At 41.7% G+C, this 27,693-nt stretch overlaps 1 protein-coding gene across 1 annotated transcript in view; it reads left to right on the top strand.

Annotated features, from left to right (window-relative positions):
* The window catches only part of LOC125900470 (peroxidasin), a 66,143-nt gene extending 38,892 nt beyond the window's left edge, over nucleotides 1–27,251 (top strand). The window contains exons 11-23 of the mRNA XM_049595484.1: nucleotides 785–1,060; nucleotides 3,557–3,669; nucleotides 4,730–4,886; nucleotides 5,809–5,917; nucleotides 10,712–10,869; nucleotides 16,165–17,171; nucleotides 17,362–17,858; nucleotides 18,117–18,251; nucleotides 18,539–18,747; nucleotides 22,842–22,953; nucleotides 24,678–24,810; nucleotides 25,309–25,422; nucleotides 26,510–27,251. Of these exons, the coding sequence (XP_049451441.1) occupies nucleotides 785–1,060; nucleotides 3,557–3,669; nucleotides 4,730–4,886; nucleotides 5,809–5,917; nucleotides 10,712–10,869; nucleotides 16,165–17,171; nucleotides 17,362–17,858; nucleotides 18,117–18,251; nucleotides 18,539–18,747; nucleotides 22,842–22,953; nucleotides 24,678–24,810; nucleotides 25,309–25,422; nucleotides 26,510–26,653 (3,164 nt within the window). The 3' untranslated portion in view covers nucleotides 26,654–27,251. The remainder of the gene's footprint in view (nucleotides 1–784; nucleotides 1,061–3,556; nucleotides 3,670–4,729; nucleotides 4,887–5,808; nucleotides 5,918–10,711; nucleotides 10,870–16,164; nucleotides 17,172–17,361; nucleotides 17,859–18,116; nucleotides 18,252–18,538; nucleotides 18,748–22,841; nucleotides 22,954–24,677; nucleotides 24,811–25,308; nucleotides 25,423–26,509) is intronic.
* Nucleotides 27,252–27,693: the final 442 nt, after the last annotated feature.

The raw sequence follows: 27,693 nt of genomic DNA, 5'->3' as shown, positions 1-27,693 counted from the left end.
ATGAATAAGACAGATTTCATGCACTGAGTTGCTTTAGGGTGATTTTCTCTGCACAAAAATGTTAGCATTCCTCGAATACACTGTAGTTAAAATATGAATCTTGTCCTTGCTTGTAGGAGCTTCCTGCAATTTTTATCTTGCATCCTGTACTTTTCACGTGGCTCTTTACTATTGTTCAAATGTTTAGCAAAGTGCAGTTGGCCATCAGAAGCCATTAGAAATCTCAACAGGTTCATTCATACAACAAAACATTTCACAGACCAGTCACATGACAATTTTTACTGTTATCCTGATTCTTCTGAGACATCAGGACCTGTAATCTCACATGAACTCACCCAGTACAAAGTAAATTCAATCAAAACAAAACTTTCCTAATCAACTTGCACTGTCTCACCTCGCTAAAAGACAGCACCTCAGGGCAGAGGCCCCCTCATGCCTCACAAATTTGATGAATTTCTTTTTGCACCTCTTCAGGGCAATTGTTTCAGACCTTGACAATGTCAGCTCCCAAATACCAAACATGTTTGACTAAAGACATGTCTATTACTATGTCTCATTTATTTTGAGATTTGATGTTGACAAAATGAATCTTTATATTGCTCACATTACTGACGGATTTATCCCCTGAATGTACTATATGTTCAGCTGTAAATGCTGTGAATCTGAAGTCTAATAGCTCCATAATAACTCCTCAGCTTGTCCTGGCAAGTGACGGCTCCTTTGAAGCAAGATTTCATTATTATACAGAATTTAAACAGCTTTTTTCCCCCCATTCTGCTCCCAGCGATCCCCCAGTTCACGGTCACGCCACAAGACCACTCAGTCCTGGAGGGTCACACAGTGGACTTCTCCTGTGAGGCGACCGGTTATCCCCAGCCGGTGATTGCCTGGACACGTGGGGGCAGTCCATTACCCCTAGATCGCCGTCACGTGGTCCTGTCTTCCGGTACCCTCCGCATCACCAGGGTGGCGGCCCATGATGAGGGCCAGTATGAGTGCCAGGCAGTCAGCCCTGTGGGGACTGTGCGCACCGCTGTGCAGCTCAGCATCCAGCAAAGAGGTGAGGGTGTAAGATGAAGCTTCATAATGAATGTGGATGATGGCACATTATAATGACCATGTGTACTTAAAGCAAGCAAGGTTTCAGGTCACAGTTACCTATAGTCACCTTAGGCACAGTTAACTATAAGTTGGAGGAAAAACAGAGCCATGTAGCTTAAGATTATCATAGAAGTCAATCTGTTCTATCAGACAGATGAAAAGTGTAGCTGAAACACTGCTGTCATACACAGGCTGTAAGTGTGGCTGCTGAAAAGCTCTCTTCAAACAACTGCATGTTTGTGTAGGCAGAGGAGGAGGGGAGAGCTGGGTGGTAAAATGTGAAAAGGGTTGTGGTGCAGTTCTCCCTGTCCACAGCTTATTTGTCATTTTCACATGCATATTTTCTATTTAACTTTTATAGTGCATGTAAACACTGAACAACATGTAGCTCTGTGTGTGTGTGTGTGTGTGTGTGTGTGTGTGTGTGTGTGTGTGTGTTTCATCTTTATGTGCGTATGTGTAATGCAATGCAATGTAAACGCACCGTACTGTGTAGTATTATACTGTAATTCATTCTTTCTGTTTCTGTTCGGAAGAAGGCATATATAAGTTGATGTGTCACACTGCTTCTTTCTTGTGTGCAGATGGTTGTATTTTGTGTGTGTGTGTGTGTGTGTGTGTGTGTGTGTGTGTGTGTGTGTGTGTGTGTAGCTGAAATTACAGGCTTGACATAGCACAGGAAAGCATGGCAGTCTGTAATCCCGTGATGACACCATGTTTTTCCATGTAGTAATGGCTGTTAACATGGCACAAAGTACACGTTGCATAATGGCCCCACACTGTTAAAATGCTGTACAAGCCCACAACCATGCTGGCAGTGTATGATGGCTGCCTTACTCTCAGAGCACTGTGCAGAGGAACAGACAAAGCATTAAGAGAAAGGGAAAGCAGGGATTAACAGGATGTGATCTTTCTCCTATGAATGTCTAACATGTCTCCATTCCACAGAGATTTCAATATCCCTCTTAATGATAACTATTTTGGAGTGCCTCAGTAGCCAAATGTTTACAGCACGCCACATAACCACAAGGTCACTGGCTCGATTCCAGCCAGGAACCTTTTGTTGCATGTCATACCTCCCTCTCTCTCTGCCCATTTCCTGTCTCTCTATTCAGCTACTATTAAAGGTGAAAATGCTAAATAATAATAATATGTACCATTTTTATGTTCCTGTGTTCACATCCCAGATTTGTTCATGACACGGAGTGGTACTAGCAACACATTGCCTGCAGCTTTGGTGCTGTGTAATGTATACTGCAGTGAACCCTATGTTTTAGAAAGTTCAACTTTGATTTAAAGGCTGTTAATTAGTGTCGGACTACTATGAAACTGCCTCCCACCCCACCTTGTGTTCCTAAAACTTGTGGGAATTTCCCATGGCCAGGTGGCTCACTGCTGGCTGCTACATGGGAACCATGAAGGAATTTGAAGATAGTGTGTGGGGGGAAAACATCCACCCTCTCCCAACCAACATCTCAGCTGCGGAAGGGTTGTATCATGAATCTTAGACAGGATAACACAGTGACTCACTCTCGTCTGTTACCTATAACAATGCACTTTGTTTGTGTGTGTGTGTGTGTGTGTGTGTGTGTGTGTGTGTGTGTGTGTGCGCTTGTACAGCCATCTTTGTGAAAAACAATTTGAGTTTTAGATCTTGACAGTAAGGATATTTTGTCTGGTCTAGTGAATTTCCTTTCAATATATGTCTCGCTGCTTCACACGTTGTACTCCCCACAGACTTGAACTCATTTGTGCCCACAACTGAAATTTTAAATTTCTTTTTTTTCACACTACATTTAGTCTTTGGGTATATGGGACCTCTACATATTTGATTATACTTTAAGAAAAACCATCAGTCCCATGTGCCCGAAGACTAAATATAATAAAACAAGAAAATGGTTGTATCTAGTAAAGGAGCACAATCAAGTATATGGCATCCATGAACTCAACATGTTGAATATCACAGATATGCACACACATGAAGTGTAAAAAATATTTTTTGTGCAAGACATATAAAAATATTTTAATTTTTTCATTTTTGACTATTGATAAACGTGTTTTTTCATATCATCTAAAAATGTCTAAGTTGTACTGGAGGAGACTTACAGAGAGTTTGTCCGTACCAGGTATCAAGACTTTCGACCAATCAGAACAAATGTTGTGGCATTTCTCCTTATCATACTAATTGTAGTCTTAGGGCTCAAATTGGTTAATGTTTTGCAGCTCTGTAATAAAGGAAGGAGAAACAGCAACTGCAGTGTAACACAAACACTGTGAGTTTGTGTATATTCTGTGAGCATATGCAGGACAGTAAAACGCTGAGATAAGTCTCAGGGTTTCATGTCTGTTGTGATTGATTGCAAAATGCAGTTTACATGTGCAGTACTTTGAGTGCTGGTGCATAATCATTAACACATGCCTATGTGTGTGTGTGTGTATGTTTTAACTCATTCAGTAACGCCTGTTTTCACAAATGCTCCAAGGGACCTGACGGTGGAGTCTGGCCAGGACGTCCAGATTCCCTGCAGTGCCCAGGGCCAGCCACAGCCTGTCATCACCTGGAACAAGGTTAGATGATAAAGCTCCTGTGCAGCTGAGTAAGGTGCCCATCACCTCACCACAGAGGTCATGGGGTTAGACAAGTGCTTAAAGGATGATTGACCCATGTTTTTGTGTTTAAAGCGGAACAGAAATCATTGAAATTGGTACAGTATCTTCAATTTACATCGACTGTAAGTGCTTGTTTTTGCCACTGACAGGCTCAGATTATTATTCCGTGTCTGTCAACTTATGTGAAGGATCAGGATACAGAGATAGACCTTTTTATTTAAGAGTAAGCTCCTGTTTGTTTAACGAGAAACAGCCCTGAAATCACTATCACCAATCACACCAGACTCAATTTAAATAAACAGTAATTTTATGATCGTAAAATAAACTTAACTCAAAGTTGACAGAAACAAAATAAAACTCACCAAAAATGTCTTGGATTGTCTTTCCACCGTTCCAACAATCACCAACTCCAGTTCGGTTGAAATAAACCCTTAATTCACCCAGCTAGATGTGAAAATATGCTGGCTCCGTACACACTAAAATTACTGTTTATTTAAATTGAGTCTTGTGTGTATGGTGATGGCAACTTTAGGGCTGTTTCTGAACCTATCGTTGGAAAAAAGCACTTTTAGTGGTGATATTACTGCAGCCCTCTCACTCAGTACTGAATCAGTTTTAAAAATTGTTGTTCCTAGAAGTCACTGTAGCACAAAAACATGGGAAAATAGGTTCCAGGTTGAAAAATAGGTGTTTAACTTACCCTTTAGAGTGCTTAAAAGAGAACCGCGAAGAAAAAAAGGTAGTGGGGCCAGGAAATGGTGTGTGGTTACTTTATTAGTCATTATACAAATTAAGGCAAATAATGACAATGAGGTAACTCAGTGAATAATATATTTAAGTTGTTCAAGTTGAAGTTTCTGCTCATAAACAACCATGTAAACTAAACATCTCAGTGGACTGACACAACAGATTCCATCTGTGAGGCTCCTAATTACTGTCTCGTAATTCGATACGCACCTTCACATACCAGCTCCCAAGGTCATGACCTTTACCCTTTGTCCCACCCTTTCTCTCCCAGGATGGTGTACAGGTGACAGAGAGTGGCAAGTTCCACATCAGCTCTGAGGGTTATTTAGAGGTGAAGGACGTGGGCACTGCCGATGGTGGACGCTACGAGTGTGTCGCTCGCAATCCCATCGGGTACCAGGTGGCCAGTATGGTTCTCACTGTCACAGGTAACACACAGCTAATGCCAGTGGCTCATAACCAGACATTATGCTGTTCTTTTTTCACTTTCTATATGAGGGGCAGAGTCAAGTAAGTCCACAGTGTCAGTAAGGGATGAATGTGTTGCTTATCAATGCTGTAGCAAGTTTGGTCACATGGATGATAAAACCTTAGGTCAACTACAGTGTTTTGTAATATGTCAATTAAAGTAAGATATATAATTTTTCTAGCATTGAACTTCACCCTCAATGTACAAACTAGAAGGAACACTCCCTCTTTCTTCATGCAGCACTAATGCAATGAATCCATGTCAAAGCCCTTATCCTTATTGGATATTTACCAGTCACAAGAACAGAGAGTGAAGCAGGGAAGTTGGAACATAATGTGTTAGCTGTGAAGCAGGTCAGCTCTTCCCTGTGTGTGTTGGTGTTTCCTGCTGAGATTTGTCAGGTCAGGCTACAGCACTCTGCTGGTGAGCCATAAACTGTATCAATGTGCTCAGTTGTTGTTGGACTCTCTTTGTCCTCATGTCATATTCTCACTGTGTTCAATGGCACACTAAGAGGAACGAGTGTGCCAGAAATGGGAAGCTGAAGTGCAGCACCTTAAAAGGCTCGGTTACTTCCAGTAACCTATCCTTAAAATGTGTTTTGACCAGTGTTATACCTCGTGTGTTAGAGCATCGAGTGTAGTGACACTGAATTGTGTAAAATAGCATTAATACCTTTTCCAAATTAATTTTGTAAATATTTAAATGGCAGTTTAATCAAACTTAAAAAAAAAAGTAACAAACACAAAATGAGAAAGTGGGAAAGAAATTCTTTTATGTTGAGTAACCTCGTGAATCCCAATAAAGTCTCATGTCCCAAATGATTTTTTCAACTTGGTTCTAATCAGTCTGTCTGTCTGTCTCTCTCTGTGTAACAACAGTTCCTGCAGTCAGCAGAGAAGGAGACACCTTTGTGAGCACCTCCATAGAGCAAGCCATCCGGAATGTGGACAGTGCTATTGAGTCAACAAGGAGACGTCTCTTTGATGGGTAAGTTATGTGAAGCTCACACTCAAAGGGACTTTTATGCTGCGCCTCAAATCAGATACTGAGTACACTTACATGTAGTACACCGCGCACACTATGCTCTTACTTGTGTAGTGCGCAAGTTTTGACAGGCTAGTGTTGTCTGAAATCAAACATTGCCATTGCACACTAGTTGGACATGATGGTCACAAGATTTGAAAGCCTTTCTTCTACTACTCAGGAGGTAGTACTTTGAAAAGTGAAAGTTATTAACATTTAACAAAATATATACTTGCAGTATCTGTTTGTTTGCTCACTTCTGTTTTTATTCATTTGTTGTATTAAAAATGAACGTGCTTTGAGGGCATGCTTCTATATCTATGAATGCCAGTGGCGGCAGTAGCTCAGTCCATAGGAATTTGGGTTGGGAACTGGAGGGTCACCTGGGACAGCTGGAGAGGTGCCAGCTTGCCTCTGGAGCATTGCCAAGGTGCCCCTGAGCAAGGCACCAAACCCCCGACTGCTATGACAACAGAGTGAAAAAACTGCTTCTTCTTCGTCTTCTTCTTCTTTGTCTTTGTCTTCTTCTATCACCAGCTGATCTCCTGAGTTAATAATAGCTGTTTAGCTGTTGCATTTTGCAAATATATTTCCAACTTGTCAAGCAACTGAGCGGAAATCTAATACTAAAATCTTCTATGGTGAAGACGACAATTTAACACACGTTAACACCAAACACCCCAAAAACATATAGCTTACACTTCAACACGTGACGTCGATGCCTGATGATAAAATGTGCCGCTGTTAGCTAGCAAGTTAACATTAGCATTCATATTATCGTTTGTGGTACCAAGTTATTACAGAATTAACCTAATAAACAAACTGATGGCTTATACCTGACAACACTATAGTGGTGGTGAAAAATACACATGTATTACATGGTACACATGGTAGTCGGCCAATATTTCACAAGTTTGAAATGTGGTCTAGCCCCTTATGCTACATAAGCAACATGGTGACCATTGAGGGTGAGAAGTGTTCAGCGTTTCACATTTTACTTTTTTGACTGCTATGCGTGCACCATGCAAGTACTTATAGTGACTGCATTTTGCCATATTGCTCAGCATGAATGAACTAAGGCACTCAAAATAGCAAGTATAAGTACAGAAATATACAATTTGAGACACATCATTAGGTCTTTACACTCAATACCCTGTAACTGATTTAGAAAGCCAGTTCATGCATTTCATATTAGTGGTAAGGCGAGGCAATTAAGTGTAAAATGAAGGCTACACATACTATGGCCAACATATGCGATGTTTTAAGTAAATCTTGTAATTGTAGTGCAAATTAAGATTGTGCGTAATATTTACATTTCACAGAGCACACTGATATTCCCTTAAATGAATCAATTTTAGGAGGTCATTTGTAGAATAACACTTGTGATACAGTAGTTGAGCACAAAATGTGGGGAGGCTAGCATTCACACTGTCAGGTGATTTCTGATTAATGTATGTTCTTTTGTACTGTCAATACAGAAAAGTTTGTGTACAGCCAGTGCTTTTGATTGGGCCTGCATCTATCAGCCACTAAGTCTACAACTTCATATACCCGTACTTTTTAGATTAAAACAAGTCTCATATACAGTAGCACATTATACTGCACTTTACAAATGTACACGTCTTCAATTTAATGGCTCTTTGATATAGGTTGTAACTAAGCAAATGAGAGCAGCAATCTGCAACAACATTATGTCATCAGTCCTTTTTATAGTTGGACTAATTGAACTGTTTTGCCCTGTACAGACTCAGTCCAGAGCTACATGCTCATGGGGCCTAAGTTATAATACAAATGGCTTGTCTCACATCATCTTGGCACATGACTTGCATGTTCTAAGTCTGAGTCAGAGCCTTCAGGGAAAGAGTGTGGCCATTTAGAGGGGCTGCTAATATTCCTGCACTTTCCTATGTCAGTTCACAGGGTTTGCAGTTTGCAGATCAGAACACTCCAATGAGAAATGGTGCCTTAGGGTGCAGTGCTGACGGCCATTTAGTCAGACAATTGTTCTGACAGCTGCAGTCAATATTTGTGACTGCTTGTCAACAGCTCTTCGTGGCATCTCTATCTGTCTATCCGTTTGTGCATCAATGTAATCATTTTCAGGACATTAAAGGAATCAATAGTTATTTGAAGTCTTTGTTTATCTAACTTTTCATTACACTCTGTCACTGTAAAGCCTGCTTCATACTTTCCATGACCGCGAGGATTTGCTGTATTCCGCATGGCATGAATGTCATCATCCACCAATGTTTGCGTCTTTGTGGACGTTCATGTGCACCCCAAAATTTGTGAGCGGAACTGTACACATAACAATTGTGCCAACTGGCCATGCTTCAGTTACAAAACATAATCTCTTATTCCACACTGCAGTCCCAGGTCCTGTTCTCTCACATTCTATTTTCCCCAGTTGTGTTTTGCTTGTTATGCATCACACGCATGATTCTTTATCTTGTTTTTGATTTTTATTGGCGGTTGGCAAACAATGATATGATGCCACCAACTGGATGGGGACATGATGGGGAAATATGCATGTGTGGAGCACAAGGTCAGCGCGGACCGTAAATTGTCGTACGTACGAATACGCGCGAGCGTTACAAGTCCCCAGCTGTCTGGGGAAGTGTATCCGAGCCTTAAGAGATGTAGGTGGTTTCAATATAGCCCGTAAGTATTTCCATCCTGTTGAATGATGTGGGTAACAGCTGTGTTTTTCTTGGCACGCACACACATACACTCTGCCCACACATGCATGCACAAATACAGTGCACAAACACATATACACATAAACACACATGAAGAAGAGAAATGCACAGACAAATACACAGTGGTAGCCCAAATAGAGATGAGGGGATTTCCAGCTCTTTTTAATGACTATCACAGATTAACAGGCGGCCTCCTCCTTGGCTGATGGCACCAGCGTCTTTTAAACATGGTTTGGAAATAATGGAAAACCAGAATGCCATTGGAGAATAAGCGCGTATCAGGAGAAGAGCTAGTAGCACTTGTTACTCGGATCATAAAGGACATTGGCTGTGTTGCTGCTAAGTGTCAGACAGTTAGACCTTGAGAGTTGCTTGTTGATGGCAGCAGCTGTTCATTATTGAAACAAATTGCATCTGTGTCGCCAGCTTTTTCAAATTATCAAAACTAAATGCAATTAAAGCAGCCGTTTTCCCACACAAAAACAACACACCTTTGACCACTCTTGGCAACAGCCCTCTCTCTCTCTCTCCACACCAGTGTTAATGTTGTTAGCTGTAGGAGGAAGAAAAATGTAATCAACCACAGAAAGTATTTATGTAAAACTCCAGTCCTGTTTAGCAAAGTATCGTGTGTGCTAATAAAATAAAACTACACTATGATAAGGCAATATACAGTATGTTTACATCAATCTATATTTCATAGTGTGTATATTCCACATGCCTGCTCTCTGTTTATCATAGAATATATGCATTTAGAGTGTATTGCTGCTTTACCAGAAATCCAGTAAAAAGCTACGTAACATAACAGATCTTTGCCAGCATTATTAAACACATTAAGATGTCAAATAAAGTGTTCATGGTTCAAAAATATCTTGGCTTTCAGCTGCATTATGTCATGATCTAAATGTGCCTGCCAAATGAGGCAATTCATGATTTGTTTTTCATCTTGGTTTGGGTAGAACACCTGTGGATCTGGCATGTGTCTTAATGGTTCGCCAAACCCTTAAGTCCAAGTTGAATGCATGTTTAAAAAATTATCCTCAGGTGATAGTGTGCAGTCCAGTAGACTTCATTAGGAAAGCAGCAAAAACACACCGTCATGCAAAACAAACTCAGTGATGATGGAGAAGATCCAACTCATGAGTGAAATGACTAATGCCTAGTTCACACTACACGACTTTGTTCCTGACAGATTTTGGAGCTTCCTGACAAAGTCCCAGATCAGATGCAAATCAGCATTGACTTGGCGCTCACCAATAGGAGCTTGAGTGGTTTCGTGACAAAGCGTAGTTTAAAGACCAGACATGCTTATCGAGGAATCCTCTTGTTAAAAGATATTTATTGGGCGGCTGTGGCTCAGGAGGGAAGAGCAGGTTGTACACAAATGAGTTCAATCCCCAGCTCCTCCAGCAAGCTTGTCAAAGAATCCTTGGGCAAGATACTGAACCCCAAATTGCTCCTGATGACGGGTGTGTGAAATGGGTGTGGTTTTTTGTAAGTGAGTAGCACGTGGCACCTTGTATGGCAGCCTCTGCAACCAGTGTATAAATGTGAGTGTGAATGGATGAATGGACATATAGTGCAAAAGTGCTTTGAGTGATCAGAAGACTAGACAGGTGCTTGCTTTGCAAGTCCATTTATCACCTTGTAGTGTGTGACCTCGTGTAACCGGTCAGTTATGTGATGTGAAAACTACAGCAACTAAAAGACTCATGATTGTAAAACAGCAAGTTGTGTAGTGTGAGCATTACATCAATGTGATGACTTTCTGAAAGTCGTGTAATGTGAACTTACTCAGGAATTTATGCATGATTTGGGCGTCTTCTTGTTTGAACTCTCTGACCTGCTCTAGCTGTAGCAAATACATCTTCTGGAGAGTGTCAGAAAGCTGTTCCTGCTTTTCCCGCCCTTGGAAAAAAAAAAGGGCCAGAAGAATGTCATTTGAGTAAAACATTTGAAATTAATCTCTCTACACATAACATATTCATTGTCTCTTCTTCACTCTGTCATTCTCTCTGTACTCCCCTACACCCCATCTCTTTATCCCTCATCCCTCCAGTCAGCCTCGTACCCCAGGAGAGCTGCTAGCTCTTTTCCGGTATCCACGTGACCCCTACACAGTGGAGCAGGCGCGTGCTGGGGAGATCTTTGAGCAGACTCTTCTGCTCATCCAGAACCACGTCAACCAGGGTCTCATGGTGGACACCAACGGCACCGGTGAGTCTAATACCCAAATATTCTATGCTGCTACTAAAGGTGCAAAACAGACTGCTGTTACTTTTGTTGCTTTATACCTGATCACATCTCTCACCATTCAAGTGTCTACAAATGTTTGGGAAAAAAATCTGTAACTCTTAAATTATTTTAATCAGAGACATCAGTCTGAATTGTGGCTGTACACACTGACAAATGAGGACTAATCAAGTTGAGCGAATCTTAAAGACTTACAAAGAAAAAAATCAGTAAAGCTGCATCTTCTTTTTTGGCATTCTGCCTTTATTTGAGAGCCAACAGTGTAGAGAGACAAGAAATTGTGGACAGTGTGGGATGACATACAACAAAGGTGTCCAGCCAGAATCGAACCATGGTTGTTTCAGTTCTGTGCCCTAAACATTTTGCCATCAAGGCACACCAAGCTAGCTGTATGTCTTCTTTATTACACAAATTACTGTTCCCCTAAGTGAGGTACCATAGATGAACCTTTTTTGTCAGCCAATCCATGTTTCCACAGACGTCAATGTAAACTGTACCTACAACATGGCATGCAATCACAAGGCAAAAAATTCTAGTTTGAAATTGTCAAATTCCACATCTTCTTTAGATTATGGATGCTGGTTGTAATTCGAATCACATTTGGACATAGTGTCATTCAGGGCTGAAAATTAACATCCGCCAAGTGCCAATTGCAGGTAGATTTTCCATTTGGCGACTAAATCTTGGAAGGCTATCCTCCACATTGGCGGGTAAATGTTTGTATCAAAATAGTCATGTAATAAATCATATATATAATAGCTATTTGATGGTGGCTAATAGCAGACCAGCGCTCTGTTTGTTGTGTGTCGCACCTTAATTGCTCCCCGCTGCATCAAGGAACCTGTAGGCCTACTCGGAGGATGCGTGCACACACAGGCATATTGCGCGTCTAGATCCATGATCTGCTGTTAGTAGCAAGCAAGCTATCACCGTGGGCGTCATGTGGAAGATTACCAGGTGTAAGTAAATCACTGACAAAACGAAAAAAACACAGACGAGGACGAAGCTGAAGCTGTAACGTTAGAGAAAAAAAGAAAGTTTTGTGAGGAATGGAGGTTCAGCGATAACAGCATTTCAAGAGGCTGGCTACACTATGAGCTGTAATGTATGTCGGTAATATGCTAAAGAAAATGAATGGGCAGTCTGAGGAGGTTTAAGTTACATGATTAATAAGCATCTGGAAGGTTTACAAAAAAATTGCTGTTATGTTTACTATAAATTACTGTTATGTTTGAAGTACAAATGTCTGAAGTACAAAGTGCAAATGGAATTTTGAGCTCAAAACTTGATCATTTTAAACTAATTTTGCTTCAAATTTCACTCTGGCCTCTCCTTTAAAGGTAGGGTCTGGAGGATTTTCCAGTTGCTGTTTGTAAACACACATTCAAATTTGGCCCCTCCTATCAGGTTCAACTCTCCCGGGTGTACGGAGCCCGGAGGTACAGAAAAAGGCTTCACAGAAGAGGTTCAGGCAAGGCTCGTACCAGTGCATGCTCGGACACACTCGGACATGCTCGGGCACGGCTCCTGCGCTCTCTCATTGGCTGGGGAAATCTCTGCCCAGAAGCGGTCCGAGCTCACAAAAACATAAAAATACAGTTTAAGGGCAGGAGCTCTGCAAACAGAGTCACCACCACACATGAGTAGAAGCCCATAGGTGATGATTAAGCAGGATTTTGTTTGTATAGTATGTCTATATTTTGTTTTGTTTGAAAATCCTCCAGATCCTACCTTTAAGCTTGTATTCAACTTAATACTGTATTATCTCAATGAAAAGTACTGAAACAAATGTATATGTGACAGAAAAAGGCAATTAATTATTTTGGCTGGTAGAAAAATATGTCTGGCCAGTGGATTTTCTCATCTACCAGTCCCCTTGGCCGGTGAGCCAAAAAGTTAATTTTCAGCCCTGGTGTCATTATTTCTCTACACAAACCAAACAGTGGCAACCAGAAACAATGAGCTGTTGTGTAGCACTGACCTTCTAAAATTTCAAAACAGTTTGTTTAACCTGCTTCCTTCATTGCATCACTTACTATACAGTAATATTGATTAGGGCTGTACCAAATACCACCAATCTAACAACACCATATATTACATTTATTCATTAAAGAAAGTTGATTTGATGAAAACACAAATTTAATCTGATGAATCACTTTATTCAAACTGAGAATTTTGTTCTAGGATATTTTTGTGTGTGTGTGTGTGTGTGTGTGTGTGTGTGTGTGTGTGTGTGTGTGTGTGATGGCGTCATAAAGGATGATGACATTCAAAGCTTAATCTGAAGAAATATTAGGTACAGCCCTTATATTGATATTTCATTACTACGAAGGAGAGTGTCATGCCGTTCCAGACATCTTGTGTCTGAGCGTTCTGCTGCTGAAAAAAGCCAAATATTGCTGCTCTCTGTCAGGGTGTGAACAGCCTCTGAGAGCCCATGGGAGTCTGCTCTCTAGTTTACTGGTGTTGCAGGGTGGAGCCTTTGGCACACCATTGCTGTTGATTACGCTGTATTCATAGCATTGGGAATAACCACTGGAACAACTTAATGCGTGGAGGAAATGATTAATAGGTGTTTGCATTTGAAGGAGTCTGACTTCATCATGACAAAATGGTTTTCATGTTTTCTATGGACTCTGGTTCCTGACAGATCGCTCTGCTGATTCAAATCACTTGGTTCAGTCCAAAGATGTGTTGCCACTGACTTTGTATTTTGTTCACTTTTTTTCTGAAGCTAAGCGGTCGCATTACAGTTCAAAGGCACTTTGGTATGCACGTCAGTAAGTGAACGCATAGTTCATATGGTCTGATGTTCAGTGCTGAATTATACTGTCTTATGTTCAGCAGTACATTCCTTGTTGCTAGTCTATTGCTGCTGTTACTGCTACCCTGTACAAAAACTGTAGATACAGCAGTAGTAGCTCAGAGCCTTGTTATTTATGACTGAGTTATCAGATTATTGTTTCTGTGGCTTTTTGGGTCTCAAATATGTTTTTAATGAGGAAGTAAGTACTGCAAGTCACAGCTGAGCAGACAACAGTGCTCTCAGTCACCAGTGTGGAGCGTGCATGTGGTGATCAATCCATAGGACGAGGCTGTGATTTCACCTATACACAAAAATTCAAGCAAGTTTATTGTAGCCACTCTCTCACCGTGCTCTTCATTTTTCCTTTTAGGCTGATCTCCTCAAGCAATGTGTGGCCACATATTTATAGACTTACTTTGTGCTTAGTGCAAAATTGCTCTTTGTGGTACCAGTTCGATTACCAGTATCACTGCCACTGGTACTGGTAATTAAGCCAGATAGCTAGCTAGATAAAGTGAGCTTAACCGTAGCAATGTGGACAGGGAAGGTTAATCAAAGAGCTGCAGTGCAGTTATTAACATTAGCATGACGCCACCAGTGGGTTTGCACAATGTCAAACAAAACATGGTCAGTGAACTTATTTGTTGTGGTGATGGGAGTTTGTGATGACATAGGCCCATTTCACCAACCCCGCAATGGCAGCTTTATTTTATTCACAAGGACAGATTTTTACCCACATTTGGCAAAATGGCAGATACTAAATTTGGACCCTTCTGCAGTCTAATTACATCTCTATTATGCACTGAACTACAAACAGATCAATGGACACAAACACTGTTACACATCATCCTAATACAGATGTAGGTGCATATACATTCTGTATATTTAAATTTGTTGTCTTAGTAATATCAGCTTTCCCTCATGAGCCCTCGAGGATCAGCGGGCGTAGCTGATGAATTGATGGATGGAAATGTCATTTTCTTATTGAGTATACTTAACATTCTACCAAAGTCTCACTGTGGATTCAGTAAGAAGCTCCCACCCAGTTTTTTAAGCAAAGTCTCATGCAACCAGTAATTCAATTCTCAACCACTCTATGAATTACCATGTTATCGTGAGCAACGTTTGGCTGAGGATAGGTGCTCCATCTGTATGCCATTTTCTCTTAAGCATGACCCGAGGCATAGAGACATAATCATGGAGCAGTTGACGAGGAGCCCGTTAACACTTTTATTAGCCCTGTGTCACACCACACAACACTAAACCTACAATCACTGTCAAGCACAGGACAAATTTTAAGGTGGCGTGTGGTGGTGTGCAGATTGTCTCAATTATGCATGCGTGTGGGAGATTAGGTGAGCATGGGCTGGTTCAGATGTTTATTCATGTAAGCGTCTGTCTTTGTTTGCATTCACATATGCATGGAAAAATGACTTTATGGGGCATGAAAGTGCTCATTGTAAAGGATGGTTGAATTTAACAGCAGAAAGGTTGAACTGGCTGGTTGTGTAGAGCGGCTGTGTTTTGTGAATAATGTTTCTCATGCAGTTCTTTGAAGAATTTTACCTGAATCAAAGAAGAAGGAGGAATTTATAAAGAAAAGCAAGGGATATTAGCATGTAAAAGAAGAGTGGCATGTTGTCAAGAGAGAAGGATTCAGGTGAAAGTTAGTGTCAGAGGAAAAAGAGAGGTGGGGAGAGGGAAACAGAGCTCTGTGAAATCTGAACAAAGCAAGGCAGAGACAGAAAGAGAGAGACAGTGTTTTTATTACTTATGCCAACAACCAAGTGTTCATTGTTGCACTGGCCCCAAACCAAGCTAACAGAGAGTTTTCTGCCCGTCAGCAGAAACAAACGTGCTGTTTTTATTGTATCTCTATTTCATCTGAGAGCGCAACACCACAGTTTCCCCTTTCTCTGTTCTCACACACACACGCACACACACACACATACAGAACCACACATGACACACCAATAATGTGTGTAAAGTGAACTTGTAGCAGGTTTTGCCATTTATACAGGAAGTCTCACCTAACCCTCATTGAGCTTGGCCGCACACACTTAACACTTGTTCTCATGCATAACCACAACAGCACCTTGCTAACACATCTCAGTCCTACACACATGCACATTGATGTGCTGCACATTGAAACTTTCACAGAGGAGCTCTCACATATCAAAGCGAGTCAGGGCAGGTTAGTGAAATACTGCAAGTTGTGCCCTCGGGACAGGAGGTTCTTTCTACTACCAGAGCCAGTAGCAGTTAATCGCTGTGTCTGCTATAAAAATAGTTAATACATGTTTGAGAATCATGTTAATAGACATTAGCTTATTGCATATCTTAAGTGGTGGCTTGGATGATGTTGTACTTCACTTCTAATATTTTTAAATCTTTTATGAAGCCTAAACTTATCCAGACTCTTCATGTGTTGAATTTATGTTGCTTTCTCACAGCATTTCGCTACAACGACTTGGTGTCCCCACACTTTCTGGATGTGATCGCCAACCTGTCTGGCTGCACAGCCCACCGTCGCTTCAACAACTGCTCTGATATTTGCTTCCACCAAAAGTACCGCAGCCACGACGGCACCTGCAACAACCTGCAGCACCCTATGTGGGGCGCCTCACTCACTGCCTTCGAACGACTTCTGAAGTCAGTCTATGATAATGGCTTTAACTTGCCAAGAGGTGCTACTGAGCAGCTGCATAATGGATACAGGTTGCCTCTGCCGAGGTTGGTGTCCACCACCATGATTGGTACAGAAACCATCACTCCTGATGACCGCTACACGCACATGCTGATGCAGTGGGGTCAGTTCCTGGACCATGACTTGGACTCGACAGTGGCGGCTCTCAGTCAGTCGCGGTTCTCCGACGGCCAGCTGTGCACTCAGGTCTGCACCAATGACCCACCATGCTTCCCAATCCAGTTCCCACCCAATGACCCACGGCAGCTGCGAAGTGGGGCCCGCTGCATGTTCTTTGTCCGCTCCAGCCCCGTGTGCGGCAGTGGGATGACTTCTCTTCTCATGAACAGTGTATACCCAAGAGAGCAAATCAATCAGCTGACCTCTTACATCGATGCTTCAAATGTCTACGGCAGCTCACGCCATGAATCTGAGGAAATCCGCGACTTAGCCAGCCAAAGGGGTCTGCTCCGGCAAGGTATCATCCAGCGAACAGGGAAGCCTCTTCTGCCGTTTGCCACTGGACCACCCACTGAGTGTATGAGGGATGAAAATGAGAGTCCAATTCCATGTTTCTTAGCTGGAGATCACCGTGCCAATGAGCAGCTTGGTCTGACTGCCATGCACACGGTATGGTTCAGGGAGCACAACCGCATAGCCACAGAGCTACTGAGACTGAATCCCCATTGGGATGGGGACACCATCTACCATGAGGCCAGGAAGATAGTGGGGGCCCAGATGCAGCACATCACCTACAGTCATTGGTTGCCAAAGGTAACAGCTGTCATTTTAAGTCTAATGTGTCTCTGTTATGATGCTAGTTGTGGGGTTTTTTTGACCTCTGTTTCTTCAGTTATTTACAAGGTTACAGCAAAAGGAAAGACATTCATTAATAGTGATGCTGTATTACAATGATAAAGATGATTAGAAGAAAGACTATTAAGTTCCCTTTCTCATCTCCTAGATCCTGGGTGAGGCAGGCATGAAGATGATGGGGCCATACACCAGTTACAACCCCAATGTTAACACTGGCATCCTCAATGCTTTCGCCACTGCTGCTTTCCGCTTCGGGCACACCCTCATCAACCCAATACTCTACAGGTTAGACGAGGACTTCCAGCCTATCCCCCAGGGACACATCTCTCTGCATCGTGCCTTCTTCTCCCCGTTCCGCATTGTGAACGAGGGCGGAATTGACCCACTCCTTCGTGGGCTCTTTGGCGTCGCTGGTAAAATGCGGGTGTCCACACAACTGCTGAATACAGAGCTGACGGAGAGGTTGTTCTCTATGGCCCACGCTGTGGCTCTGGATCTGGCTGCTATGAATATACAGAGAGGAAGGGATCATGGAATGCCACCGTACAATGATTACAGGACCTTCTGTAACCTGACCTCGGCTCGGACGTTTGATGACCTGAGGAATGAAATTAAGAATCCTAGTGTCAGAGAGAAACTGCAGAGGTAATTATACACCCAAGATAAACTATATTACAATTTTCTGTTACTTGAGACCAGTATAAAACAAATGAAACCAGGTTATTAGCGGGCTATAGTCATGCCTTCGAACAGTCTAAGGAAAGCATAGTCTTTATAAGGTTCTTGTCATTTTGAGACAAAGAATCGTGGTGTGATAGTGACTTCAGGGAAGTTTGTGCTCCATAAACTCTGGATCATGATATATATAGTTTAGTGTCCCTGACTATTTGTTCTGTGTGGTAGGCTGTACGGCACTCCTCTAAACATCGATCTGTTCCCTGCACTGATGGCTGAAGACCTGGTCCCTGGAAGTAGAGTGGGGCCCACCCTCATGTGTCTGCTGGTAACTCAGTTCAAGCGCCTGCGGGATGGAGACAGGTACAACACATCTCACCTCACCATTTACAAAGACATTGCCTCAAAGAAAAAACAGCCTCCAGGTATCCCAGTCAGTCACTCTTCTGGGTACAAAGTGATTACTTTTCCCCATTTCCTCTGCATATACTGAGGTCAGGCCTTTTGCTTGTGATTGGCAAGATAATGAGGCAAGATAATGACCAGAACTTATTTTTGTTTGATCAATCAAGCTTTAGACATTAGACTGATGCTGTTAAATTAATGCAACAGTAGAAAACCTTGAGTACATGCCTGTCTGTCTTGTTCAGGTTCTGGTATGAAAACCCAGGCGTGTTCACTCCTGCCCAGCTGACCCAGTTGAAGCAGGCCTCCCTGACACGGGTGCTGTGTGACAACGGGGACAATATCACACGCATCCAGCAAGACGTCTTCAGGGTGGCCGAGCTCCCCCACGGCTACGGCAGCTGTGATGACATCCCTCAGATTGACCTGCGCATGTGGCAGGACTGTTGTGAAGGTGAGAACAGTTTTTGATTGTTTGATAATGTTGCTTTCATCATTCTTTATGTAATTCTTTTACTTTGATATTTAGTTCAGTGCATGTACAAACACAAGGACAGAACAATAGAAACATTTCAGTATGAAGCCGCCTCAGTGTTTACCCTGGATCAACTATCTTGGAGAGGTGGTGAGAACAGGGAACGGGGTACAAGGTACACATTTTAATGAATAACAGCTATTAAGTAAAAGAAAAATACACATTAAGATATCTGTCCTTTACAAACAACATTCTTAAGATGTTTTTAAGACTTTCTTTGACTAACCCTAACCCCAACCCTTAAGTTAAGTTTCTACTTACTACTGTCTACTTAGCTTGGAAAACAAATACCTGAAGTTGGCTGGTGTTAGATACTAACATAGCTGAACTTAGCAATGTTTACAGCACCTCCAGTTTGCAGAAATACATTTTTTAAGGTACAAATGTGGGTCTTTCATTTTGGCAGTTTTTCAAATTGGTACAGTGAAAAGGCTTGAATTTGAATCTGTATGTAGTCAGAGTTGTCCTTTACTGAAATGTATCAGGAAGGATAATGTAAATTCCTTCACAACTGAGAGGAACACATGTTATTGAGAGTGGTGTCAGTTTGCACAGATCATAAATAAATATATACAAATAGAGAAGTTATTTCTAAATGTACAAATGCAATAAGGATATGAATATGTGCATTCACAAAACTAATGAGACACCATTTTCTGTCAGGATTTATAAAAATAAGAAAAAAATAATAGAAAAAAAGATAAAGCACATTTTTGTCAGACATTGTTTTGTTCTTGGGAGTGCATCTCGCTGCAACTTTGTATGCTACAACTGAAGTGAATGATACAGTCTTTAACAGATACACAAAAACAACTGCAAAGAAATAAACAGTCTAATAAAATAATAATGTCATTTAATACATAAAACACAATACATCACCTATATATGAGTAAGAGACATTAATTTAAACATAAATGTCAAGTTTATTTTTTAATATCTTTATATTTATTTATGTGTCATAAAAATGAATAAATGAGATTAATTATTCCTCGCCCTCCCCATTATTATAGTAAGAAAACATGGAGTCTGGTTAAAAAAAAAAAACAAAACCTCAAGCTACAACTTCAAACATGATTTTAAGTCAACTTGTGTTTGAGACAGTCAACAAAAAAAATGGACGTGTCAAGCTTGACAGAGAGGATTTATTACAAGAGGATTACAATAGATTGTAGAGGCATATACAATAAAACCAGTAAACTCATGTTTTCATAAAAGTTTCACTTTCAGAAATTAATGGCAGATCCTCCGGCTCAGTTTCTCATGTCCGTTGCGAGTGTGATTTATTCTGACAGCACAGTTATGTACAGAACAGTTACCTCTCACTATCACGTCTTTCATCATCTTGACTAATCTTTAAAAACCTGTGCCTTTTTTCATGATGAAAGAAGACAAAGAGTTTAACAGCACAGGAAGTGGCCTAGACATTTCAGTCTCCGCATCACACTGGTCCAGTGTGTAAAATTAAAGCCACAATATCCTCACCCTTGTTTCCCTTTGATAACATCTTCCTCAAGGCAGCCTGGCTTCACAACAATCACCTGTTTTCTGCTACAATATGAACCCCCCCACCCCACAACAAGGTTAATCTTTGACCGCAATTTACTTGACAGAGCTCCTTTCTGTACGGCTCGTGTCAAATAGATGTCACTCAGTGTGATTGTTGCTTGACTGAGTGTGAAGCTTGGAGGAAGAGATCAACTAGGGAAGAATAAACAATGTATGAGGCTTCAGCGCCTCGTAATGAAAAGGCGATTTGACCAAAGAGAAACAACGTCTGGGATCATTTCTCTGTAGCCTCGAGAAAGGCAAACTTCCTTCTGTCAGATGTAGATTTTGTCTTGTTGTGAAATCAGCGTAAAATAATGTTTGAAGTGGAATGCCATGAAATGTCATGCCATTGTTACTCTGCTGGATCACCGCGTCAGTGAAACAGCGGTTTTCCTTTTTGAACACTTATGACGTACCCAGTGTTGTGCTTTTCACAGACTGCTCCCACTAATTGTAGGGGGAAGAGATTGTATTTGGAGCTAAGTCCTTGATGTTTAAAAGTTCCACCCATGGGTGCAGCTGACAAAGCGAAAAGGAGACGAATGAAGAGGCACCCCCTGCTGTTGTAATGAACCAGCTTTAGGATTTATACTGATTGTTTGCTTTGTGTATCATTTATTTGGAGATGTGATCGGTTGTGAAATAGTAAATAGACTAGATTAGAACAGATAATCTAAGTTATTAAATTAATTAAACTCTAGGGACTGAAAGCCATGCAATGATTTTTTAATACAACATTGAGCAATCATAATAAGAGCGAATAATAGTCATTACTATCTGCTGTCTCCCAAGCTTTGATTATGGGCTTGCAGGAGCACCATGACAGGCCAAGACTGATTTCTTTAAACTCAAGATGTAAATACGTTTTTCATATTTTAAAAACTGCTCCAGTACCTTCCGGGTGGTTCATGGGGGGAAAAAAAGTGTTTTTTCAGTGACATAATGTGGCCATTTACCACATGTTGTAAAACATACAGCCACCACCTCCCTACTTTACCTTTTTCCATTTAATCACTAATGAAGTGATGCAAGAAATGTTGACTGAAAAGGAGAAAAGATCACGTGGTCATGTATGCACTCCAGAATCTGCCCACAAACAGCTATGATTTCATGTTATAGGGACTTTAGGGACAATAAAATTTCATACAATGAACACTTGAGCACATGTAAACATGAACACATGTAAATATTGAACCAGATTAATCTAAAATATTGATTGAACTATGTGAAATAAGACAAAATGCTTATTGCAGATGTACGGATGTGATCTCCAGTCACATGTGAATGACTTTCAGCCTGTCTGTGTACATCTGGACTCTGTTAGACTTATGTGTCAATTCATAATTGTTTTGTGCTGCATTTGGGATAAATAAGTTCTCATTTGATGTAAAAGCTTGAGGGGGAAAGTTTCAGTCCACTGTGTGATATAAAATATTAACAATCGTGATGTGTAAACTGAGGTGTAAGTCTAGTTTTAGATCTCAACTTTCAAAAGACTGAAGTAAACTGAAATGAGGCGGTCTCATCAATTCATTGTCTTTTTAATAAGCAACACATGGTGCCTCTTAATTATTCTCCTTTCATCCCAGATTCTGACCTCGGCACTCACCCTTCCTTGACAAAATGTACAAGGGAAGAGCTAAGCTAATAAACAGAGAAGATCCTGCCAGAAAGGCGAGGGAGGGAGGAAGTTAACGCACTTGTTTGTGTCTGTCTGTCTGTCAGTGAGGCTATAGCCAGATTCACAGTTGTGTTTGGCTCCATTAAGAGAGAGGACACTGCTGAGAACTTACATGTGTGTGTATGTGTGTGTGCAGCTCAGCAGGGTATGAGCGTGCATCTGTGTGCTCATGCGTGTCTATCAGCATGAGATAGGAAGTCTTGTTGTGTTTAGATAGTCTTTGTCTTTTACAGACTCTTGTCTGGTAAATCAAAGGCGCTCTGAGGCTGAGCAGCCGGCTTTAAACTTTTACAGATAAAGGTGAAGCCCTCCTAACTACAGGGCCCGATCCCATTCATCTGTCCTTCCTCAGATTTATTATGGACTGTCTCTAGTTGCTCTTTGCTGATGCTCAGCATGCTCCAGGTGTGTAGTAGGGCATGAGCAGGGGTCTGTGTTTGTGTGTGTGTCTTTTACCCTCTTTGAACTAGGTACAGTGACGGCAGTGTGAGTCATTTTAATACAATAAGCCCCTTAGATCAGCACTTTGAAGCAGAAAGAAAGTGGCATCAGCAGTCATGGTTTCCTGTTTTGTGTATGTATGCATGGGTGGGTGGCTGTATTTGTGTTTATGCGTAAAGGAAAAAACATTAGTCTAACTTCCCCGCACGAGTTTCCTGTATTCCATGTGGTCATTAAGTGCGTAAGTGTTGCCATTTTATCATGTTGAACAAGAAAATATAACTTGATCCTGAAAAGCCATTTGGTACAGTAAAGATTTGTTGTATTGTGTTTAACTCAACAGACTGCAGAACCAAGGGTCAGTTCAATGCCCTGTCATACCACTTTAGAGGACGCAGATCAGCTGAGCACAGCTACAAAGAGGAAAGACCTGCCAACAGCGTCCAGGAGAACAGGTAACACAGCATGACAAACATCATCTTAATAGCCTAAACAGCAAATTTTCTGTGGCTGCTGTTACACAGGTTAGACCTGGTGCTGCCGCTGGTCTCCAGCCTGCTGTGCCACACAGCGCTGGGGGGGTTTGCACTGGCTGAATACAAACCAGTACAGCCACTGACCAAAGGTCCATCCCCCTAGCTGCTGTCTGCTCTCCTCCCAGGGAAGCAGTCCACAATGGTGGGGACGAGGTGGAGGGATGGTGGGGTGGCTAGCCAGCAAATATTTGTTTTATTTGTGGTCTAATAAACGGGGAGAGAGTGGGGCATGGAGGGGCTTAGCAAATGAGCTGTGTGCAACTGTTTCATAAAATAAGATCATATAAATCAATATATGGGAAACACACGGTTACTGTATGAAGCGTTAGCATATGCCCATGGTCATTAGGTGGGAGGGGTCTAGGACAGAGAGGGGAGAGCTGCAGGAGGATGGTGTATTTTCAGATTCTGCCCTTTTTTTTGTCTTGTTTTGTTTGCCTTTTCCAGATTTTTTTCCCTCCCCAAGCTTTTCCTCCCCAAACAAATATTTAGAAAGACATTGTGGTGTCAATATGTGACTGAAGCTTTTCTTTGTGCTCATTTGTTATTGCCAGGTATAAATAAGAGCTTCAAGCAAGAATTTTGGAGGTTTATAATACATCAGGGATACTTAACTTGCTTTTTCCCAGAGGCCACAGTTGCAGAATAGGAGGCTAGGGGCCAGTTTATAAACAAACAATGAATATTATTTATCAGTGTGTGTGTTTAGCATTTGCTGTCAAGAGGCAACAGTCCTGCACAGGTCAGGTGTACACAGGGACGTTTCTAGAATTTAAGGACATTTGGGACTGAGCCCAGACCTCTGTCAGGGGGTCTGGGAGATCTTCCCCTGGCACTTTTCAATAAACAGACTCTACTTTGATGCTTTTAATGTGCTCTGGCATCCTATTTACATTCAAAGTACAGCAAAAAAAAAAATCTTAGTGTGAATCTGTTTATTTTTATTGTAAATTAATGGTCAGCAGACCACCCAGCATCACATGCTGAAGATGGGTTTCACAGAAGCCCCTTTTCCCACCAGACAAAAAACCACAAACACTAACATCTGGCTTCTGTTTTTGATGGGAAAGGATACAATCTGCATTAATTCCCAGGACAAATGACTCCGCAGTGATCATGGGTATTAATCGGCTCCAATCAGCAGTGATGGAAACATGACACCTGGGTGGACATGCTAATTTTCACCCCTCTTGCAGCACATGCACTGCCGAAAAATTCCATCTGTCTTCGTCCAACCAGCTCTTGAATATCATTCCAAACTAGTCATGTTTTGTAAAGAGAGACTGAATTAGTAACAGCTATACAAAATAAGCAACCATCTGCTTTCTACTGTTTATTAACCTGTTTACTGACGCGTTTGTGATGTAGAACATGACACACCAGAAAAAAATGGGGGGAAAAACAGTAAAGCATACTTGTCTACTGCAGAGCCATGTATAGGACTGCAGACCGGTCTACTGGAAATAGGAAAGGAGTCTATCACCTATTTTAAGTGTTTCCTGTATTTAAAAGAACAGCATGTACGTTCTCATTATGGTGTTTATGATGCAAACAGTAAATGTAGTTTATGTGGTCTTAGAGAGACTGTAAAGAGATGATTGTTGTAGAAACTGAACCTAATTTTCTTACATTTGTCTCTGCAGCCCAGTGGAGGAAGCTCTAGAAAGTCTTGTAAATGTTACTGTGACCTCCAAAAAAAGCACTGAACCCTCAATCAGCGACTTCCAGGACTTTGTCTCCGACATGCAGAAGACAATCACAAGTTTACGAAAGCAGGCAAGTGTCTGTATCTCCAACCACACACAAAGATTCATCTCATCTCTGAACTTGGTGCATGCCTACACTATCCATTTACAAAAGCTATGCTGTAGTCTAACACACGACACAGTCAGAGCTCCATACATACAGGCATGTTTTTCATTAACATGTCAGAGGTACAGTTAATTCCTCAGGATGGGGCCCAGCATCCTGACTTTGTCTTCTGGTCAGCTGCAGCCTTTTAAATGCAGAGCTGTTGATAAATAGAAAGTCACAGTGAAAGTCTATTTTTAATGGGTGCTGCATTGTTGTGCTTTACATGAGAATTTTGTTTTTAAAGAAGGTAATATGACAATTTCTTTTACTTGAAGTACTCGGGCAGTGTGCACATTTTCATGTATACGTGGCTCAAGTTTTGTTGAAGTTGTTGTGATGGAGACAGACATGTGCCATTGTTGGTGCAACCACAAACAACTGCTCCTCTGAGTAAATGTTTGTGTCGCTGTATCTTTACAGATTAAAAGACTGGAGGCCCGTCTGAGCAAGACTGACTGCACTGATAATGAGGGACGTGAGCGAACAGATGGAGAGCGGTGGAAAAAGGACTCCTGCACCATATGTGAATGCAGAGTATGTTCAACATACAGTATATAAATCAGTATGCAGTGCAATTGGTTTACACACCACACAAACACATGCACACAGTTCTTAATCCACTCATTATTCACACTCTAAGAAGCAGCTCATGTTTTACTCTCTTCGTGTGTCTCATTGTGGACAGGCCGTCCATAAGAATCATTTCTATGTGAGCAGTCTGCCCAGTTAAAATGCCCCAGTTTCTCCCAGTCTGGCACTCATGCCAGTGTTTCACCTCCTCCAGCACCTCTTGGCATTACGCTTCTCCTGGCACCAGTGTCTCCCCACAGTGTTTGTGTGTGCCGGCCACTTCTCTGCCTTTCATTCTTTATCTCTGACACCTTTTCAGTGCCAACTGTTGGCAGAGGGGATGGCAGCTCTGTGCCAAACCTGGCTGCCTCTGATCTTCTTCAGGCCTCTCTCTCTCCCACCTACTTACCTTTTGCTGCCATCTTTCCACTCAAAAGTTTATTTTGCTCACCACATCTGATAACACACCTGTCAGTTTCTCTTTTATGTCTCTCTCTTTCCCCTCGGCTTCCCCAAAACGATCTCTTTCCACCTTCCACGCCTGGCTGTAATTGGAGGATTTTTGTTCTAATTGAATTTGGCAGGCAGAAGCACAATGAGCAGGACTGTCTGGGAAAGAACAGTTTGGTTCAACACATCATGTTGTTGCTCTGAAACAAAGCACTTCATTGTTCTGTTCAGCCATGTCGTAAGCATCTTACTAGAGCCTTGTCGTAGGCAAAACGTTTCAGATTCTGTTCTGTGCCAAACAAAACCACAAGACAGTGCCAGCTCATGACCACACACTGAAATCATTTATTCACACATTTTATAGTCACATTATGTACATCTGTGAAGTTATTGGTCTCTTTTAGACACCTCTTGAACATAAACACAAGTATGATCTGAACTTTTTATTAAGAAGTGTTTTTTCCAGTTGATCTATTCATGTTTTTGTGCTGTTTTTTACTTCCTGTATCTGGATAATTGTACTGCAGCTGCACTGATCATGAACATTTCATCCAGTCTAATCTAATGAGGTGTCTGACCCGTCTTTGCCCCCACCCCCCAGGACAACCAGGTGACCTGCTTTGTGGAGTCTTGTCCACCAGCTGAGTGCAAACGGCCCGTCAAACTAAAAAGCGCCTGCTGCCCAGTGTGCCTTCAACACGCAGATGTTAAGGAGCAGCAAAAAGCAGACACCCGCCACAAATAACCCTCAGGACCCCCCGACAAACACACTCTAGTGGCTGAGAGTCACACACTCACACACAGACATCCAGAGAGAGGATGGGACTCATGAAGGTGTGCCAATCCACAGCCACCAATAGCCTCGATAGACCCAATAGCCTCAGTTCTTGTTTTGTTTCATTTTGTATTCTTTTTCGTTGATTGGGGGAGGGGGGTGATTTTATTTTTATTTTTTATTTTCGGATTGTTGCCCCCACCAGGGCCAGCAGCCTGAGGCTCAGTTTGAAATCCTCTGGAAACCAGCCAGCGATCACTAAATGGATTTATTTCTGAACCCGACGGGTGGATGGATGGATGAATGGGTGGATTGTAAACACGACGGACAAACCTCGTCTCCTTGCTCGGAGTCCATTGAGGCTTCTGAAGTGTAACAAACAGCCACTGTGTTTGCTCTCCTGCGACTAACACTTGGTGACAAAACGCAGGGCCACTTGCCGTCGACAAGCAGGAAAGGGAAGTAGAATAAAAGGCGGCAGCCATTTTGTTGTCTCACAAAAGTTTCTCAGGTTAGAGATGCCGAAAACTGGTGCTATTTCCCCCCCTCCTTTTTTTTTTTTTTATTAATGATTTAATCACTAAATACAAACCTTCAAAGTATTGTCTTTTGTATGCAAAGCAACCTATATACACTCAGTATATGCCTTTTTATGATAAATCACAATTGAGAGGATGGTTTTATTCAAACTAAAAGACTTTTTATGAATAGATTTACTTCATCTTTTAATCCAAGGTGCTTTATATCGTTATGAATATGTTTTTTTTTCCTCCCTTCTTGTATAAAAATGCTTACATATGAAGATAATGTGAAGCCCTAGGAAAATGTTTGTAATGCAAAAGAGATGTCTACTGATTACTGCTCCTCTATCCATGGACAACTTGTTAGTTGACTTACTTAATGTCTCTGCTGGCCTGTCCTGAACTTGAGTGAGGTGGAGCCGTGTAGCGCTCCCCATTGCAGGACACTCAAACCAGCTCTTGCACTGTTGTGCTCCTTTCCAAGTTTCA

The sequence above is a fragment of the Epinephelus fuscoguttatus genome, linkage group LG14 (genome assembly GCF_011397635.1).
Source record: "Epinephelus fuscoguttatus linkage group LG14, E.fuscoguttatus.final_Chr_v1".
Lineage (NCBI taxonomy): Eukaryota > Metazoa > Chordata > Actinopteri > Perciformes > Serranidae > Epinephelus > Epinephelus fuscoguttatus.
Note: the sequence above shows the minus strand (reverse complement) of the source record. Positions and strands in the feature narration are given on the sequence as shown.